The sequence below is a fragment of a genome, unplaced genomic scaffold (assembly GCF_019419815.1).
Source record: "Pyrus x bretschneideri cultivar Hongxiangsu unplaced genomic scaffold, Pyrus_bretschneideri_v1 Contig38, whole genome shotgun sequence".
Taxonomy (NCBI): domain Eukaryota; kingdom Viridiplantae; phylum Streptophyta; class Magnoliopsida; order Rosales; family Rosaceae; genus Pyrus; species Pyrus x bretschneideri.
The window spans coordinates 4,496,666-4,518,577 of NW_025999701.1; the positions used below are offsets into that span (position 1 = coordinate 4,496,666).

Genomic DNA, 21,912 nt, shown 5'->3' on the forward strand with positions numbered 1-21,912 from the left:
GAAACCTAATGCGCCATTTAGTTGAGTATTTACACACTAAAGGGGGAGTGTTGCAGTCCTATTTATAAGAGGAATATGATTGTGTAAATCCTAGTGTATCTAGGAATATCTCTTATATTCCTATTAGGAGTTGATTACCTATTAAGACTTGTAATCCTAAAAGGGTAAGGAATTAACCTTCCCTATTACTATAAATAAAGGCACAATGAGGTGGAATGGAACACACCTCACAATTACACATCTTTCTTTTCTCTCTCTATGTCGCACCCCCTCTCTCTTTGACCTCTATATATAATTGTTCAGCAAATTATGCCTACAATAATATCTTAAATCATAGTAGTAATACTCGGAATTAAATCCCTTCGTACATTATTACTTGTATTGTCTACCTTTAGGACATGGTTTTTTTATTTTTTTTATTTTTTTTATTTTAGAACAACTAGACGAAAATCTAAAAGGAATTAACTTGATTCCTCAATGGATGATAAGAAGGACCGCCGCAATTTCCTACGTGATTGATTTATATATGGGACATGCTTATGATAAGAATCGTTCTTATTTTAACACTCTGAAAAGATTATATGTGAAAAATCAATAAAATATGAGATCTTTTAGTCATCGAACTGCCAAAAAACAGATAGACAAATTTGGTTAAAGGATTACAAATTGTCTCTCTATTTGCTACAATTGATTTACTAAATAATCTTAGTTTCAATTGGCTTTCTTTTTTCTTTTCTTTTTTTTTTGAACAAACGATATTATCTACACTAAGGGAGAGGAGGATGGGCTTAGCCTCACAATGGACTATCAATAATGTGGTTCAAATTTGCATTTGGCGAGAATTAAACCTAAGACCTCTCACTTACAAGTGAAAAAAATACCACTAGACCATAATACTTAATGACTGTTTCAATTGACTTCTTAGAGATGCATGTGGACCAATATCTTAGAGTATAGGGTGTTAGGTTTCCACCCTGCATCCTGGGTTCGAAACTCGACCTTCCCAAAATTATTATAATAGTTTTGAACTTTCCCATCTCTCCTTAGTAATAATAATTTTTTTTTAAAAAAAAAATTGATTTTTAAGATATGATCTTTCCAACTTTCCATGCCTCTCCTTAATAATAATAATTTTTTTAAAAAAATAATTGATTTTTTAGATATGATCTTTACAGAGTAATATATAATATGAATGGTTCTGATAGTAAGCAGTGGCGGAGCCAACATGGGGTCATTGGTTGCTCATGACCACAATAGCTTCATAACCGCAATGTATATTTCTATGTATTTGTATATGACTATACACAATTGCGGCAAACTGAAAAATAAAATAAAAAAGAGAGTCAAAACACTTAATTACAAACTGCTTCTTTTGTGCAACCTTCATGTATAGTTATTGTAAAAAAAAATTTCTTTCTTTCCTTTGTCGTTCTTCTCTTATTTCTTGTGTGCGACCTTATGGTGATCAACAAGTGTTTATAAAAAGCATCACTAGATAGTCATTGGCAAAAATCAACAAAACTCAGCATAACTTGGCAAATACCCACCAAAAGTTCAACAAAATGATCCAATGAAGTTTTTTTGGCCCAAATTATGACCTAATTGTTATTAAATTCTGGCTTCGCCACTGATAATAAATATGAATTTCTATGAACCGGCCACTCATTAAATTGAACAGGAATTCCTCCTCTATTTTGAGGAGCCAAGCCTTTCTCAATCTAAATAACATCTAACTTGCCTCTATATAAAAGTTGAGAGCAAAAAAAATGATCTATCTATTACCTAAACACTTTTAGTCAACCAAAACCCAAGGAAATTATACTATTATACATTCCCATACATAATTAAAAGAAAATATCGAGAAAAAAAAAATCATGGATATAAAAGTAATCTTGTACAATTTTTTTTAATCTTTTTTTCTCTTCCCTCACCCACATGTACAAAAGAAATTATCCCACCCCACGTTTCCTCTCTCTCTTTCACATTCCTCTCCAATTTTTTCCCTTTCATATATTGCTTTTTTAAATTTTTATATCTACATACAGAGTGGGCTTAATCTAGTAAAAATCTCGATATATAGAGTGAGAGCAATAAATTGATAAAGCTTCAATATTCTCATAATGCCCTCACTTAATAGAAGATAATACAAAACTAGCCAAATATAATGGGGTTACAACTGTAAAATGACATAATTCAGAAAACCGGAGTTGCTCCTCTACTGATAATGTTTGGCCCATATCTTTAAATGACAGTTTTCAACCGTTAGATGAAGCACACCCAAAGTGTACATTAAAAAGGATTTGTTGAAACATTATCTTTTCTCAATTAAGTACAAAAGAAACTCACTCTATCTCTTCATATGGGGAGGAGTTGGAGGGTAATTTTGTTTGACTTTTAGAAACTCAAATAAACCTAATAGAATAAAACAACACTCAATCATCAAAACAAGAGAAAATTTGCTGCAATAACCAAACTCTATTCCTTATGCAACTGAGTTTTCAATTTAATGATTAATGAACATATTTTATTTTATTTTGTGCATACTTTTTTCTATTTTATTTGATTAGAGAAGCAAGGAACCTCGTGGGATCGTGGGTGGTGGTACTCGTGTATCGTGGTGATTGAGTTTTTGTAATGCGTAACATTGAGGGGTTTCCCTACTCCAGCACATTCTCGCATCACAAAAAGGAAAAAAGAAGCAAAGCCATTCGACATCTCCGTGCAGTTTAGTCTCAGTTGAGCTTTTCAGGTAGGAGTTTTGTTTTCTTGGCTGGTTCAAAGAATAAGATTTTGCCCCTCTCTATGTGTTTCGTCCCATTTTTAGTTTCCCCATTAATTATCACTAACAGAAGTGATCAGCCATTGTATTTGTTCATTGTTCGTCAAAATGGAACAACTTCAATGTGAAGGATTTGAAACATTGGTTTGTTGCTTACATTCTAACTTTTTTCTTTTTATTTTGATCTTATTCAGGATGAGAAATCTACGCAGGAAGGCCTTCAATCACATTCCCGAAAAAACCTTGATCGGTATACTAGTAAGACTACCCGTAAAATCCCTTCTTCGGTTTTTGTGTGTATGCAAGTTATGGGGTAGTTTGATTGGAAGCTCAGGTTTTATTGGCACCCATCTTAATGGTGATGTCACAAAGCATGCCCATACTTTTCGTATCGCTCTCCACTGCACTAGAGGCAAGCGTTTAAAGAGTGATTGGAGATTGGACATTCCTTGGGGATGAAAAAACGTTTTCAGATACATGGTTCAAGTAATGGTTTATTATGTCCGTCAGATGACCCATTGCGATATTACAGTCCTATATGGATATGCAACCCATCAATAAAGAAATTTGTGCACCTTCCTACAGCCACCATTCCATTCCAAATCCTTTCGAGGAATTCCAATGTTCTTGCATTCGGGTTCCATTCCAGGCTTAATGATTGCAAGGTGGTTAGGATGGTGAACTTTCAGAATTATAAGAAAAGTTGCTTTGAAGTGGAAGTTTACAGTATAAGCATGAACTCGTGGAAGAGGATTCAGGCAATTCCTCATTTGATAAAGACCATGTGGTGGCATTCTGGTTCTGCATTTCACAATGGAGTAGCATATAGGATTATGGCTAAGGCAATTTCCATCTTGTGTCTTTTGATACAGGGACTGAAGTTTTCGAAGAATTGATACTGCCAGAGACGACGCTATTTTCAAAGGTTATCCATCTATGCCAACTATTAATCTTTACAAGTCATCACTTTGCTTGCTCAATAAACGTGTGCCAGATAAAGGTATTGACATATGGGTTCGGAAAGAACAGTCTTTCGAAAAGTTGCACACAGTTCTTCCTGGAATGAGTACTACTCCATTCGGGTTTAGAATAAGTACTGAACTCCTTTTGGAGTGAAGGACATGATCTGGCTTACTATAATCTTGAAACCGAGCAACTTAATGGAACTGGAATTCGGTTGGCACGAAATTCCCTTTCCCGCTACTATACGGACACTTATGTTGAAAGTTTAGTAATTTTACTCAATAAATTGAAGAAACAGGTTAGATTATCACCTATTTTATTAATTTTCTCTCTGTATGAATCAAGTATTTACGTTTTTCATAATGCACCTGTACCTTTGTCTTTGGGGGAGTGCTAACAAGTTGTAGTTTTGAAAAATTTTAATGCATGTCCGAGTTGAGTTTAGGAAAAATCCAGTACTTTATATTTTTACATGTCCTTTTTGGCTTGATAATTAACTAGAAATCAGCGTTACTGTATTCTTAGTGCTCTTGTACTCTATATTTCATCACAATGTTCAAGTGTCATTGTTAAACAATCGCCAATGTGGTCGAAATAGTCTATAATTACTGTCAGCTTTGTATTGCCAGAATCGCTCTTAAGATTAAAACCAAATATATTCTTTCGGAGGCTCTGAAACACACTACGTATGGTCTAAAGACTTCTTAAAACCAAATCATGTGTTTAGAGCATCTTCAAAGAAGATGTCAAGTTGTCCACATAAGCTATAACGGTAAAAAAAGACAACCACTAATTGTTTCCAACCGAAATGTCAAATCCGATGTGGCATGACATGGAATGACAGCAAAGGGGCTTGCTTCAAATTTTTTTTTTACTAATTATTAAATGTATTTTATTAATATTTTAATGTCATTGATTATTAAATGTCATTTATTATTTGATTGTTGAACGGTTTTCTTATCTTTTGCTTTCTCTTCTCTCTCTATCTTTCTCCCTATCTGTGAGTTTGTGACCATGCAAAGACAGTTACTGGGCGGCTCGCCGTCGAAGCTCCACCAACCCCACATCGGACCCAAGGAATAGACTCTTACTGTCAATGACTCCCCCAACCACATTAAGGATCTTTTAGCCTTTTCCACCACCACCTCCTCCTCATCCTCTTCAATCTCTGCAGCCTACGAAGACGACGAGGACCACAAAGCATCGAAGCCACACCGTCTGTCATCACTGCCGTCCATTGCACCATACAAATTCATCCACGTCATCCTGGTCCTCACCCTCCTCTGCTCCTCATCCTCTTCCTTTTCTCCCACGTCCCCTCCCAATCAGGTACACTCTTAATTAACCAATGGGTCTTCACTCATCTCTTCCTCGTTTGAATCCCAATCCTGACCGTCCCTTTTGTTCCATTTCAGATTTGGCTCAGTTCAATGGCTTCACTAAACTGCCTGGATCGGCAAAGCACGTAGGTACGCAATGCAGATGAAATCATTCACAATCTCTCAATCCTGACCGTCGAGTGGAGATATAAGAAAAAAAAAAAATGTAATAAAATAATAGTTTAATTTGATATATTAGGTGGAGAGCAAAACATGAAAATATATCAAAATGTCATATAAGCTGTCAAATTTAAATTTAAGGTTCAAAATTTGAAATCTCCTTTGGAGATGGTCTTAGACTTCAAACTTACGATTTGGGATTAGGCAATACATTCTTATAGTGCACAATTTTATGACGTCGTTTATGAGAATGTTGAAATAAAGACTAAGACTGTCAAAGGAAATTAGTAACTAATTAAAAAACGTATAAATGAAATCACTCCAAAGAAAATAGCATGGGATTTATCTAGTGAATTACCGAACTGTTAATCTTTTTTTGTCAAAAAATAGGAATTTATATGCTAGTGGCAATTGACCTTTTTATATTAGATTATGTCTTTTAATTTTTTTAAAGTAACTATTTTATATTTTTATTAAAAAATTATTCAGAAAAAAATAAACATGGGAGTTTTTTTTTTCATTAAAGTTTTAAATTTAAAATTCATTCAAAATTAAAATGTGGTGAATTACTTTAAATTCTTATGGTTCAATTGTAATTTTTAGAATTCTTAAAGGACAATTTTTGGTATTTTGAATGTTTCACATTTTTATCCTTCTCACTTTATATATAATGCTCACTTTATATATATATATATATATATATATATATTAAGTAGGAATTCTTGACCAAATAAAACTCCTACGTTTCCACCGCGAGTGAAGATTTGTAGCGTGTTTTGAGCGTGATTTTAGGGCAATGATTCCAAAATGAAAGGTTAGGGCGGTTGATCTAAATCTATATATAGGATTTTGGAGTGGAAGGACTAAATGCAATCATCAAAACCACTTCAGAGAAACAAATCGACTCGGAGTATCTAAAACCCTTACCAAGAAAAAACCTCTCTCCCCGCAGCCCTCCCGCCCTAATCCTTTTCTCTCCACATTCTTAAATCTCATCTTCTCAAGAAAGCGGAAGCAAGAAATATACATATGGCATCTGCTAATGACTTTCCAGCAGCTTACAAGTTTCACCCAAGAGACGAGGAGTTAGTGGGATATTATCTGCGCAACAAGGTTCGCGGCTCACCCTTTAAGGATGAGAATGTTATTCCAGATCTCGATCTTTATGGTAGCATGGAGGCGAGAGATATATGGAATAACAATGGCGGACAAAATTTGGGAAAAGGCGAAGACCTTTACTTCTTTACCAAACTGAAGCCAACGAGCAGCAAGGGTACAGGTTCGCGCATGGCTCGCACGATAGGGTCTGGGACATGGCATGGCGAGAATTCAGGGACTAAAGTCAAGGATCCGAAGACTAAAGAGACGATAGGTTGGTGGAAAAGGTTTACATATGCGAATACTAAATATCCTCAAGAAAACGGGTGTTGGATTATGCACGAGTTTAGCCTGGACCCTAAACTGGCCATGTACATTAAATCAAATAATTCAAGAACTAGTAATGGTGATGAATATGTAGTCTGCCGGATTAGAAAGAATTATGATAGAAAGAGAAAGGCGGAAGATCGTGAGGAGACCCGAGTAGTAGAATCCCAAAGAAACAAGATTCCAAGGCAATTTGACAATATTGATGAATCTTATGTTACTCCTGTGTCTTCTGAGGTTGCTGAGGACGTTAATACAGATCATTACCCACAGCAGCAAAAGCCGCAGCAAGAGCAACAGACTAATCTTCAGCACAATAGTTTTGTGAATAATGTTGATCATTACTATAATCAGCAGCGGCAAGAGCATTGTAATGTTACCGACTTTCCACAATACTACTATGACTCACAAGAACTGATGGCGAGGCCAGAAGCAGCATGTCCAACTTTGGCCTCTTCACTAGGCATGGCTAACCAAGAAGACTATCTTCAGCACCATGGTTTTGTGAATAATGTGACCGATTTGCCACAGTACGACTACTCCAGTACACAAGACCCAAGTAGTGGTATTGTTTTCTCGCACTATGATCTGCCGCAGACTTCTACGACTGGGTTTGCTAATCAGCCATACCACTTTGTTACACAAGACCAGCCAAACTACTTTGTTGCTGATCCCATCATGGCTTCGTCACTGAGTATGGCTAGCCAAGAAGACTATCTTCAGCACAATGGCTTTGTGAATAATGTGACCGACTTGCCACAGTACCACTACTCCAGTGCACAACCAAGTAGTGGTACTGTTCTCTCTCACTATGATCCGCCGCAGACTGGTACGACTGGGTTCGCTAATCACCCACACCACTTTGTTACTCAAGACCAGCCAAACTACTGTGTTGCCGATTCCACCATGGCTTCTTCACTTGCTAGTCCGGCCAACATAGATCAGAATTATCCTGTCATGAATGATAAGGATCAACTTCCACTTCCCAATTTTGACTACTCACAATTATTTTATGAAGCTGAAGGTGATCATGACATCATGATAGACTTGGAGGACCTTTGGAATGATATGGTTCAACCTGCTGCAGTTCTTTAATTAGGTTGCTTTTTGTAGATTTACTGATAAAGTATGATTTGGTAAGTCTAATATTGTTTACACGTCCCTTTTTTTATGTACAATAATATATATGTTTCATTTTGTATAAATGTCTAAATCTAATGTAACACTGTTCTTTCTTTATACTACAATTAATTAATTAATTAATTAATAATCGATCGATCCCATTATTTTACTCTTCGAAGTTTTCCCTTTTCTATTCATGCATGTATGGGAAGATCTTCTATTATAAAAGCAAACCATATAACAATCAAATCATATAATTCTAGAAATTAAAGAACAGACAGGAAAGTGATAGAAAGCTTCATTCGCAATTCCATCTGACCTATGTTTTTGTTGGTTCATCAACACATTTCCTAAAGGATTGGAAATAAAACCCAATTCAGCGAAAATTCATAAATTCTGGTTTTCTAAGTGTTTGATTATTCTGCCTTGAGGTTGGTGGGTGGCAGAGGATATTACAGTTGGGTCACGTAGTTTAAGGCCGAAGCCCTAAGAATTTGGGAGCTCTAAACAAGCTTTCGAAGTGGGATTCTAATGTTCTTTGATTCCCACTTCTTTGTGTATTGATATGTAACAAAAGAATTTGCTGAATAAATATTTCCACATCAAATACCATTAAAAATTAATATAAAAAAAAGATAAATATACAAACATTACTTAAATTAATATAAGGAGCTTTCAAGAAAAATAGCTTGGACTAAGTTTATTTTAACAAAAAATCATGCTAAAACTTTATTTAATGAAAAAAACTTAAATTTTAATGAAAAACCCTTAAATTTTAATAAAGAAAACAAAAGAACTTAAATTTGAATGAAAAGGACACAATATTAATATAATAAAAAAATTGAAAAAAAATGACATGCATCCACTACAAACATTGATTATGAAACTGAACAGTACTATATTATTTATAAAACTTAATGGTATTACACTATTTATGAACTGAATGTTTAAAGAAAATACAAAATTAATTGATCAATAAAAGGCTATTGATATCCGAACATCAACTGGGATTTTTCTTCTCTCAAGCTTCACATCCGAACTCAACTGCGGTCCTTTCGTTTCCTGGGATTTTTGTTAAAGTTAATAGTACCATGAACTTTTCGTTAAAGTTCCCTATAAAAAAATTTTGGAGGCTCCTTCGAAGTGGGAGCCCTAAACGGGTGCCTACTTAGGCTACCATTAGGGTCGGCCCTATTTAAGGCTGCTCCAAATTTAATCTAGAGAGCTTTCATTGACGGTTGAAACCTTGCTTGCTTATTCTAATAATAATACGACCATCGTCTTGTATAAAAGAAATGTATATACAAATATATGTATTGAAAAAAAGGAAAATTAATGAAAATGGTTTGAAAACTTTGAGTTTTAATGAAAACTACAAAATAAAAGGTGAAGTGAATCGTACCATGATTGACTTTTTAGTGTAAAAATGTGGTTTTTCATTAAAGTGAATAGTACAGGAGTTTTTCGTTAAAGTTTTCTAGAAAAAATTGGTAAACATATGCATACTAATCACACCATTTACCCACTTCACGGGAAGTAGTGGCTGGTTTCAAGCAAATGATAGATTGCTCTAATCAGTAGATAAGCTTCAAAACCTATCCCCTCCCTCGAATGTAGCTTCATTAATAATATCATTTACAATAAGAAAAAGTACCACAATTTGTCAATATTTTTCACTTATAAATGGTAAGTCTTAAGTTAATTTGTGTGAATAACAAGTTCAATATCAATTTATTATTACTGAACATCCTGTAACTTAGCCCAAATACATTGTTTTATAAGGAAAAAAAAAGTATCTATATAAAATCAACCTTGTAAAATCATTTCTAAATCAGTAATGTCTTGAGTTTCCAATTCAAATCAAATAAATTGATGGATAAATGTTGCAATGATTATCAAATAGTTAAAATTGATTTTATTTTTTTTAATACATCAATCTATTTACACCAACAGTGAAAATTGAGTTAAGCCACATTATGAGTCGATGGTGGTAACGAACTGGAATTAGACCATAATAGCAGGACTTTGCTTGCTCAATAAACGTGTGCCAGATAAAGGTATTGACATATGGGTTTGGAAAGAACATTCTTTCGAAAAGTTGCACACAGTTCTTCCTGGAATGAGTACTACTTCATTAAGGTTTAGAATAAGTACTGAACTCCTTTTGGAGTATCATGAAAATCTTTGTGAAGGACATGATCTGGCTTACTATAATCTTGAAACCGAGCAACTTAATGGAACTGGAATTCGGTTGGCACGAAATTCCCTTTCCCGCTACTATACACTTATGTTGAAAGTTTGGTAATTTTACTCAATAAATTGAAGTAACAGGTCAGATTATCACCTATTTTATTTTCTCTCTGTGTGAATCAAGTATTTACGTTTTTCATAATGCACCTGTACCTTTGTCTTTGGGGGAGTGCTAACAAGTTGTAGTTTTGAAAAATTTTAATGCATGTCCGAGTTGAGTTTAGGAAAAATCTAGTAGTTTATATTTTTGCATGTCCTTTTTAGCTTGATAATTAACTAGAAATCAGCGTTACTGTATTCTTAGTGCTCTTGTACTCTATATTTCACCACAATTTTCAAGTGTCATTGTTAAACAATCGCCAATGCGGTTGAAATAGTCTATAATTGCTGTCAGCTATGTATTGCCAGAATCGCTCTTAAGATTAAAACCAAATATATTCTTTCGGAGGCTCTGAAACACACTATGTAGGGTCTACGACTTCTTAAAACCAAACCATATGTTTAGAGCATCTCCAAAGGAGATGTCAAATTGTCCACATAAGCTATAACAGTAAAAAAAGACAGCCACTAATTGTTTCCAACCGAAATGTCAAATCCTATGTGGTATGACATGGAATGGCAGCAAAGGGGCTTGTTGTCAAATTTGACAGCAACTTCAAATTTTTTTTACTAATTATTAAATGTATTTTATTAATATTTTAATGTCATTTATTATTTGATTGTTGAACGGTTTTCTTATCTTTCGCTTTCTCTTCTCTCTCTATCTTTCTCCCTGTCTGTGAGTCTACGACCATGCAAAGACAGTTACTGGGCGGCTCGCTGTCGAAGCTCCACCAACCCCACGGCAGACCCAAGGACCAGACTCTTACCGTCGATGACTCCCCCAACCACATTAAGGATCTTTTAGCCTTTTCCACCGCCACCTCCTCCTCATCCTCTTCAATCTCTGCAGCCTACGAAGACGACGAGGACCACAAAGCATCGAAGCCTCACCGTTTGTCATCACCGCCGTCCATTGCACCGCATAAATTCATCCACATCATCCCGATCCTCATCCTCCTCTGCTTCCTCATCCTCTTCCTCTTCTCCCACATCCCCTCCCAATCAGGTACAATCTTAATTAATCAATGGCTCTTCGCTCATCTCTTCCTCATTTGAATCCCAGTCCTGATCGTCCCTTTTGTTCCATTTCAGATTTGGCTCAGTTTAATGGCTTCACTAAACTGCCTGGATCGGCAAAGCACGTAGGTACGCAATGCAAATGAAATCATTCACAATCTCTCAATCCTGACCGTCGAGTGGAGATATAAGAAAAAAAAAATAATATAATAAAATAATAGTTTAATTTGATATATCAGGTGAAGAGCGAAACATGAAAATATATCAAAATGCCACATAAGCTGTCAAATTTAAATTTAAGGTTCAAATTTAAAGGAGATGGTCTTAGACTTCAAACTTACGATTTTCGGATTAGTCAGTACATTCTTATAGTGCACAATTTTATGACGTCGTTTATGAGACTGTTGAATAAAGACTAAGACTGTCAAAGGAAATTAGTAACTAATTAAAAAACGTATAAATGAAATCACTCCAAAGAAAATAGCATGGGATTTATCTAGTGAATTACCGAACTGTTAATCTTTTTTTGTCAAAAAATAGGAATTTATTAATCGATCAAGTACGAATTGTTGCATCTTTTAGTAACAAATTAGCCTCATATGCGAGTGGCAATTGACCTTTTTATATTAGATTATGTCTTTTAATTTTTTTAAAGTAACTATTTTATGTTCTTATTAAAAAATTATTCAGAAAAAAATTAACATAGGAGTTTTGTTTTTTAATTAAAGTTTTAAATTTAAAATTCATTCAAAATTAAAATGTGGTGAATTACTTTAAATTCTTATGGTTCAATTGTAATTTTTAGAATTCTTAAAGGATAATTTTTGGTATTTTGAATGATTCACATTTTTATCCTTCTCACTTTATATATAACTAGCCTCTCTGCACGCACTAACGTGCGTGCGAGAGGCATTTTTGTATCGCGGGCGTTACGCTCCCCTAAAGGTGTATTGTGTTAGTTTTTCCCATTGTAATTGTCAAGATATACTTTAAATGTATTGTGCAAAGAGGAACTTTTTTTATCATGCACGTCCTAAAAAGTTATCATGTTTTTCATTTTTACTTTGTGTAAAGTAATGATTTAAATGTTATTCATGCACTTATCAAACAACATACGATTTTAGATGCAAGTTCCTACCTAAAGCCTATGAACAATAGCAAGTATATGTAAATAAATAAAAAAATAGTAGATGAAAACAGTAAGTACTCGTAGCAAAATACAAAACAATTTAAATGTCAAAATATAAATCCTACATAACAATATGTACATTATTCACAATACTCATAGAGTCTATATGTCACTGTTTTTTTTTTGAAAAGAAAGTTTACATATTGACATCAATGATGCAATTTCCACCCATTTGTTCATGATTGATGCTTCAAATTTTCATTGCCAATCTACAAACGATAGTGAGAAAATTAAAAATCAAATAAAAATAGTTAATTGATAAGTGAGAAATGCATACTGAAAGGTTATCGTTGATAAAGTTGTTACCTATTAGGAATCACCATAATTAGCTGGAATGAAGAAAGACTTCTTTGTATACTACATTCCGTGTAAATACACCTTGTTGGCCTACTATGGAGCCACTTTTTACTAACACGGTTGTGGTTGACTTTGAGACCCCCCTCGATAAAGCCACATATAATTGTCCATGGCTGAAGACATGATCTGGAAGGTAAATGCCTACATGTGGTATTGTTTGACCTTGAGATTTGTTTATAGTGATAGAGAAACTTAGTTTCACTGGAAATTGCTTTCTTGTAAGTTCAAATGGAAGCCCAGCAGTATCAGTACTTTTGAGAGGGATTCTTGGTAAGAAAACTCTGGATCCGGCAAATTGTCCAGTTAGAATTTCAGCATCAATAAGATTTCGGTAAGAACCACGACACAATAATCTTGTACCATTACACAATCCCAATTTCGGATCAATATTTCTTAAAAGCATGATTGGAGCACCTCTTTTCAGAGTTAACTTGTGCGGAGGCAAACCACCAAGTGAGATTGAATTCAAGAACTCTGGCTGATACAAATTCCTTGCGTCATCCTCAACTGAATCAAATGAATACATTGTCTCTTCTAAACCCGGAAACATATTGATTATCTTTTCATTCAACATATCAACGTCTTCATTTGTAGGAGTTATCACTGCCCTTTCCACCATGTAGGTTGCATCATTTATATGATCCTCTAAGTCAGGTAAGATTTTGGAAATTAATTGATTAATGGAATGCTCACTCTCCCATGGTATCACCATGCATTCAGGTAGTTTTACCATATCATCCATAATAACAGCTTCATTCCCATCACCAACACGAAGTAAAAATTCTGAAAATTCACAATCATTTATGGATCTCATGTTTTGTTTGAGTTTTAAAATCTTTACTTGTGACCAAAATGATGCCTTAACAACACTTGCTTGGATTAGTTCGGACTTGGTTCCTTTCCGGATAACAGGAAGAACTTGTCGAAAATCTCCCCCAAATATCATTATCTTCCCCCCCAAATGGTAAGTCAATATCTGTTAAGTCTCTGAACGTTCGATCGAGTGCTTCAAATGCATGATGATGCGTCATTGTTGCTTCATCCCAAATAATCGCCTTGGCCTTTTGTATTAGCTTTGCTAAATCAGATTGTTTACCGATCGAACACATTGATGATGCATCGAGACTAAGTGGTATCTTGAATTTAGAATGTGCTGTCCTCCCACCAGGCAATATCGTAGTTGCTATTCCAGATGATGCTGTTGCTAATACTATATGCCCCAACCTTCTCAAGCTTGCTAACAATGCGCGATATAAGTAAGTTTTTCCAGTTCCACCGGGACCATCCACAAAAAAAGTTGCATTATCCGATCGTTGAACTGCACCCATTATTATGTTAAGCGCACTTTTTTGGTCATCATTTAAGCGTTCAATTGCATCAAGATCTTGTTGTGGAATACATATGGATATTTCATCTTCAATACATCCGGTCATTCCTGAACTTGATTCATTTCCTCTTGTCATTTTGGGCAAATCAAACTCGTTTATACTCTTGTTAAATTGAACCAAAAGTATGTTCAACTCACGCAAGAGTATGTTGGTAGCAAGTGTGGGAGTTATGTTAGTCATGGAAACATAATCTTCCATCATGAATGGACAGAACTCATCCCATAACCCTCGAATACCAATTGGTGCACAATATACCAATATGGTGACGAATAATCTTCTTAAAGCCGACGACATCTGAATTGTGGAGGCCTCTAACAAACATTGTCGAATACTGTTATCTCTTTCTAACAAACCTCGTTATTCTGTTGCCTGCTTAAATGTTGGATGCAAAACCCCATTAATTGTTCTCAAGTTTATGAAGGATGTTGGTCTTCTAACATGATTAAGAAGAATCCGAAGGTAAAATTTTTCGCCTTCAACAGGTGAAACTGCATATATTCGCCCAATAACCGTGTTACGATTCTTTCTTTTAGACCACTTTCTTTGAGCTTGAATCCATCTGTAATGTGATGGTATCTCCATGTATAAATAATGTCGCGCTTCTGCATCCACATGATTAAGTGTAAAAAATTCAGTCAACATTGTCTTTCTTGTACTCTCATCATGTAGAATATTTGTTATGCTTTCATCGGCACGAAACTGAACTTGGTGCATATTAGGAAGATGTATTTGCATTCGCTCAACAGATGGATAAATTCGATTAATAATGAACTTGAATATTTTCCATAATGCCTCTGGTGCGCAAACTCATCTTGCATCCTGAAACTGCTTTATTTCATCATATTGAGGGTCTGATTGCACTTCAACTGTTACTCTGTCTGGGCCTTTGTAAACATACTTATATAAGTACTTGACACTTTTTATGCTTGCGCAAATTTCGACATTGATGTGACAATCATACCTTAACTGCAACCATGGATTATATGGAATGACCCAACTATTATCAACCATTATGTTTCCTTGTTGATTAAGTGAGACGAGCAATCGATTTCCTCGCCTTTGATAAATTGGATACGAATCATTCCCTTGAACGGTGACTGATGCAAATGGTTTGGGAAACTTTCTCTTACAACTCCCATTTTTCATACATGGAGATAGAGGATTATGAATCCCACACAGGCCATGAATCATATGCTTTAACACCACATTATAAAGTTGAGGCTCTACATCTTCATTTGGTATTTCAGCTCTAACAATTCGGTCATACTCATCTGGGTTATTGATCTTATCATTTTCATTTAACACAACCAGCATATGCACATGTGGAAGACCACGTTTCTGAAACTCAATAACGTATGCGTAAGCAACAACACTACCCAATACCCCCTTTTCAATGATGTCTTCTTTTAGTTGCTCAAGTTTTGCACGAAATACTCTAGTGAGTAAGTCAGGGCGATCTTGTGGAGTTTGTCCAGCGAGTAATTCGCTTTTGATTTCTTCCCAACTTGGGTTAGATGTCATGGTAATAAAAAGATCTGGCTTTCTGAATCTTTGAACCAAAGTCATTGCGTCTTGATATCGTTGGTACATGTCACGTGGGCTTCCAACAAATGATGATGGTAAAATAATTCTACGCCCGATGCTACCTAATAATATTTTATTTTCAATTAGCTGTATATATTGTACACACTTTAAACAAAGTTATATTTCTAAATAACGATGACTGAAACGATATATATACCTGCATTGTGTTGACCTGCATTTAGAGAGTCTTCAAGTCCTTTATAGAGATCCGCTCTAACTGTGGCTTGATTAGAACGCAACCATCTAAGTTTTTGTGATTCAATTTTAATGTAGTTATCTACAACATATTGTTGCAAGAGACGTCCACCTCGAAGCAAAAGTGATGATCCATTATGGCGTATCTACAAAAGCAAATTTCATATATTGCTTTTAATATAGGAATTATCATTCATCTATATATACCGGGAAGTAAATTATGTTATTAGTACAAACCTGTAACATATAAGCATAATAGTCGCAACATGTTATTGCTCTTCCACCATCATCACGACTGTTAACATCCCATCCATATGTACCGTAAGGCAGCAATAGTGGATATTGTAAGGGATCATAAAATCCAACATAGTCTTGGACGTGAGAAAATCTTCCACTAATTGTCTCCACCACGATATCCCTTCCATTTGCAATTGTGGCATTATCTCCATCTATTATAATTGCCGCAACTTATGATGTTGATGGTAGACTATACTGACGCCGATCTATTGGTTGCTCTTTTAGGATCAACTTGCAATTCGGCAAATCTTGGCGTTGTCCGAGGCTTCGCAATGTATGAACAAAAGGATTATGGTTGTTCAACATATGTTGTATCTTTTCAACCACACGTCTATCTAAAACTTCACTTTCACACATTCGGTTTTCAACTTCATGCTCAGTGTCATATATATAAGCTTGTAAAAATCGCGGTCTGTTCCCTTCATTTTGTAAAAGTCCACCAATCTTATGATATAATGCACCTTGAGCATGAAATGTGTAAATCCCACGACCACCAATATTAATTTTTTCATCCACGTGTACTCCCATTGAAGTGAATGCAAATGCATGATTGTAAGCTCGAATATGTTGCCTGAAGTGTCTACCCTCATTTGTTTGGTCAGAGAAAAGAGCAACCATTTCTGGTGGGGATTGTATTGGGGGTAAAACAATTCTTCCTTTCAAGCAACACATATTCAAAGTTTCTCGAGCAAACAATCGTGCATAGCAGTACGGACATGTGGTTGGAGCAGATAATTGGCAACCTAGGATACCCCGATTCTCAATATAATTTCTAGCACAATTGTGGTTTCTTCTTCCTCTGGTTTGGCGCACATGACAATTGGTTCTATTTGCATGTTCTTCTTCTGATATTTTTACATGAATATCCAACATTCAGTATAAGAATTTTCTTTGTAACTAATCACATATCTATATAAAGATAAAATTATATACTAAGCTCACCATTGTGGGGAGGAATTGAGAGCATCCCATAAGATATTTGTGACCTATTTGAATGTGCCAACTGTCCCATATGAGTACGCATTCTAGTAGAAGTTTGGTCATCATGATTTGTGATATCTAACAAAACCCTTGAATTCGCGCTTTCATGCTCAATTTGTTCTAATAAATAGACCACATTATAATACGATTAGTTAAACATTTTGTCTTTAATATTTAATATATTTAGTTGTGAGTCTAATATTTCGTAAGACTACCACTAAAAATAACTACAACATTGAGATCAATATGAAAGTATCGAAGAAAAGAATACAATGAGATTTCAATTCACTAAATTTTGCTCTTAAAAAATAACCTAATTTTTTAAGTGTGAAACAAATACAAATAAAGAAATTGAAATAAATACCAGGAATTTGTTGTTCTATATTACTGGGGTCGACCTCAACATCATCGTTAGCCAACTGAACCCGTTCTTGTATATTATTGGGACCTACTTGTTGCATAGTTAAAAGAAAAATTAGAAATTAGAATTTTCATTTTCATTTTTTTTTGCATTAGTATGAGTTAAAGAAAAAGGAATATGAAATAAATACCAGGAATTTCTTGTTATATGTTACTGGGGGATGTCATAGTATGATCATCATATAGAGTTGGAATTTGTTGTCTTTTTTCTTGTGCTATTAGACGTCGTCGAGCTAGATATCTTTGATGTTCTTCAGGACTCAATGATTGACGCCATTGTCTTGCACGACTTTGGCCACACTCCATGGAAAAATTTATCTAAAAAATTAAAAAATAAATGAACCTAAATTGAATACAAATTCTGTTACATTCCATAAATACGAAAAAGTCTACGTAGATGCCTATGAACAGAAGAAGAAAAAACATTTATCTACACATCACTATAATACAAAAGAACAAAATAAAATGATCACAAAATACTTTTGAAGTGTAATAGGTATTAGTGCAACGAAATGACGGGCCTATATACACTTCTCGGTTGGTGTTAGGACTTGGATATGATTTAGCTTTCATGTTTTTTTCTTTTATAAATTAGCATTGTTTATAGAGTTATAATTTTTATGTCAACTGGATGAGTAAAATTTTAAACTTTTTTAATACCCCTAAACCCTATCATAAATGACAGATGTGGGCTGGACATAATATAAAAAGTTTTTAGAAATGTGTAACCCGTAATAAGAGAACGTGGGTTGTACCCCGTTTGTTTGGATAGTTGGATAGTGCTTATATCAAAAATCGGAGTGATGTTTTCATCGTCCATTTTTTTAATCTAAGGGGCCACATTCATTGATGAAATTTAGGATGAAGCTTTGAGGGAGGGTTTGATTCATCCAACGAATAAAAACAATCTTGGCTAAGAGTGTAGAAAAAGTATATCTCACGTAAGCATCTCCCATGTGTGTTGTGTTTCATTTCACTATGTTACCCCTATTATAAGCAGTTACTTTTGTGTTGTCTTTTTTATTGAATGAGTACTTAATGTTGTGATCTACTATTTTTTATTTATTTACATATACTTGCTATTGTTCATGGTCTTTAAGTAGGAACTTGCATCTAAAATCATATGTTGTTTGATAAGTGCATGAATAACATTTAAATCATTACTTTACACAAAGTAAAAACGAAAAACATGATAACTTTTTAGGACGTGCATGATAAAAAATAAAATAAATAGTTCCTCTTTGCACAATACATTTAAAGTATATCTTGACAATTACAATGGGAAAAATAGGAAAAGTACCAACTAACAAAACCAAAGGGAGCTAATGTATTTACCCTCTTTTCTTTTTTTATATTTACTGTAACTTTTATTTTGAACAATACTGTAACTTTTTTAATTCCAGTGTTTTTTTTTTAATTTGTTTTTTACACATGTGGTAAAGATGATTTTTTTAATTTGTGTTCTTAAATTGCCCACTACTGCGTATCAAATTGTGAAGGTTGGTTAAGCACGTTCATGTTTTTCTTTCAAGTTTTTTGTTTTCATTCCAACATTATTTTAAATTTTCTTATGTTTAATTTTTACTGGAACTTTTTTAATTTTAGGTTTTTGTATTCATATTCATTTTTTACATATATAGTAAAAAAAAAAATTTAATTTGTGTTTTACCATTAAAGTACAAATGCTAAATTTGTGCCAATTTAAGTGGTGTGCAAATTTTACCCTTTAATTTAATACAAATTCATTTGAGATCAGGCCATGAAAATAGCCTTTTTTGTTTCAATTAATGGTTGTTTGTTTTCTTACACCTAACGCTAGAGTACAATGAAACACAAAATAGGCTAGGAAATCATTCATCATATAAGAAAGAACTTCGTACATAAGCAGGACCATCCAAATAAGATTTCAGGCAAAGAGGATGGTGATACACGAAATACATAGTTATTCTGATTGTATATAGGAATGATAAATATGTATTCGTCCATACAAAAGAATGAAAAATAGGAGAAAAGTGCCAACTAACAGAACCGAAGGGAGCTAATGTATTTACCCTCTATTCTTTATTTGTCCCTCTTCTTTCTGTTGCATTTATGTTGGCGTCTTCAACCGCAGCATACAATCTCAGTTTCCTATTGAGAAAAACAGAGGCATAAATATCATCTTATCCTCACAATACCACAAAATACAGCTTACTACATATTGGATTCTATTTGAACACTTTATTTTACCAAATCTGTTAAAGATGAGTTGATTAAAGCTATAATTTGTTCTATTTTTGTAGACCTATATATTGAGTTGGTTAGATTGGGGATTCCAATTATTGGTTGGAATTTGGATGTAGAATTGTTGGATAAGATCTAAGTCTTATTGATAATAAGGATCATTAGATGTATCACACATCTGTTTTTAATGATAATAATGATCATGAGGCTCCCCTAATGTAGTGTTATGAGGAAAGTGGAAAAGATAAACTAAGTTCATGATGATACAGATAGAATATGTATTCATGGATAAGATACCTTAATGATGTTATGTGCAATTTTTTGGATAGGTCTTCATCTATTTACCTAACTATTGTGATAGTTAAAAGTTGCTTAATATGCTCTAAAATTAATGTAATTTAGTAAGGCTAAGTAAAAGCCAAAACCAAATCGTCATGTATGACAAATAGACAGCAAGCGAATGCTCAAACCTGGAATGTGTAGCCATTGGTATTCTCCATGTGTATCACTCCCGAAACACGTTAAAAGCTTTGGCAAGTAAGCAAACTGCAACATCGATACAATGACAAATAGAACTTCAGTTACACATTGCCAAACCGTCCAAAACTTTACTCAGCAAGAGAGCAATTAAAACATCATATTCTAATAAAAAAATTGTAAGGCTACATCCAAACTGAATTGTACATCTTTAGCAAAAACTTATAAATAAATAAAAAAAATTAGATTGCAAAACTGTCTATGTAAATACTTAAAGTCATTGTAAAAGAATATACTATAATCGAACGAAGAGCATAAAACTCACCACGTTGCTTCAAGTCATTAAGCCTGAAATGCAATGAAATCAATTCATTTGCAGCAAACAACATACACATATTTCTTTCGACACAGAGGTATACAAAAACCAACCTACCTATAAACTCCTATGTATCAATAAACCGTACCCGACACCAATGGGCCACTAGTCTCAGCAACAATGAAGCTGAAGCCGCCAATCCCCAGTGGGATGAAAACTCAGGATGAAAAGTAGGTTCCTAAAGCTGTAAACATCTTTAAAATGAAACGGTGGGAGAATTTGACTAATATTGTCTTTTTTGCAGATTTTCTTTCCTTGTTCTTCCATAAAGATTCCAAATCTTATAAATTCACCACCCAAAAACAAAGTACTAATCGTAGTAGTACATTACACAAAATCCCATTGAATTAACCAAATCAAAAAATAAAATCCAAGATTCTAAGTTCATAACCAACAACCAATCATCACGAACAAACCCCGTCAAGCCCAAGCTCAAATACAAACACCACTAACATAATCACCCACAATTCATTACAGTAAACACAAAACCCGCCAAGAAATTACCTTCAGAAAACTTTTGATCCGAAACCAAGTAATTAACTACCAAGGAATTGCTGTAAAACCACTTACAGAAAACTTTAATCCGATAAATCATCTGAAACCAGGGCTCGGCTCAAAATATAAAAAACTTCAAAATTAACCAAAAATTATTTATTAGACTATCTGAATACACAATTCAGACCAAACAGGAAAGAAGAAGAAAACAAAACAGTCAGAACCAAACGGCGTCAAAGATGGAAACCAGATAGTCATTTAACAAAAACTTCAGGTCCCTCAAGAACTTGAACAGACCCACAAAAACCAAGAAAAATACAGAAAATCTGACATAGAGTAGCGGGGAAAATGCTTACCAAATGGTTCTTCAAGGTTAGCGATTTCAGGGGTTTTTTTTTTCTAAATACAGAAAATCTGACAGAGTGTGTAAGAGTTTGTTCTCATTGTAATATTTGAGAGAGAGAGAGAGAGAGTGATGGAAGGTACCTAATGACAGAGAAGTAAAGAGTTGGGGAAATACTCGAGAATTTGTGTAAATCCTCACATTTATTTTTCGGATTGCAGGTTTCAGATGAAGAAATCATACGGAAGCAGGGTCTGTACGCAACACGAAAGTAATTAACATGTATTAGTTTAAATAACATAATTCAATTCAAACATTACCCCAAGCATTAGTAAAACAAAAACAACAACTGGTAATTCAGTAACTCCTTAAATGTCTCTGGCATTCCATAAAAGCAAAAATTAAGCCAGAAACTGAATAACCAATACAC

General features: G+C 34.4%; 2 protein-coding genes, 1 long non-coding RNA gene and 1 pseudogene across 3 annotated transcripts; 1 reads left to right on the plus strand and 3 right to left on the minus strand.

The window, feature by feature from the left end:
* The first annotated feature begins 10,830 nt into the window (after positions 1–10,830).
* LOC125468442 lies at positions 10,831–11,303 on the plus strand. Its single transcript, XM_048564187.1, has 2 exons — positions 10,831–11,146; positions 11,233–11,303. Exons 1-2 carry the CDS (start codon positions 10,831–10,833, stop codon positions 11,301–11,303), a joined length of 387 nt encoding a protein of 128 aa, XP_048420144.1.
* A 1,558-nt stretch (positions 11,304–12,861) lies between these two features.
* On the minus strand, positions 12,862–14,385 carry LOC103941633 (annotated as a pseudogene).
* Positions 14,386–14,898: 513 nt separating this feature from the next.
* On the minus strand, positions 14,899–15,657 carry LOC125468443. Its single transcript, XM_048564188.1, has one exon. The coding sequence runs from the start codon at positions 15,655–15,657 to the stop codon at positions 14,899–14,901; it is 759 nt and encodes a 252-aa protein (XP_048420145.1).
* A 4,576-nt stretch (positions 15,658–20,233) lies between these two features.
* On the minus strand, positions 20,234–21,136 carry LOC125468383. The gene is made up of 3 exons (XR_007250770.1): positions 20,702–21,136; positions 20,594–20,616; positions 20,234–20,337 (listed from the first exon to the last, which is right to left on the minus strand). It is a non-coding gene; the product is annotated as an uncharacterized LOC125468383 (long non-coding RNA).
* Between the last annotated feature and the right edge of the window lie 776 nt (positions 21,137–21,912).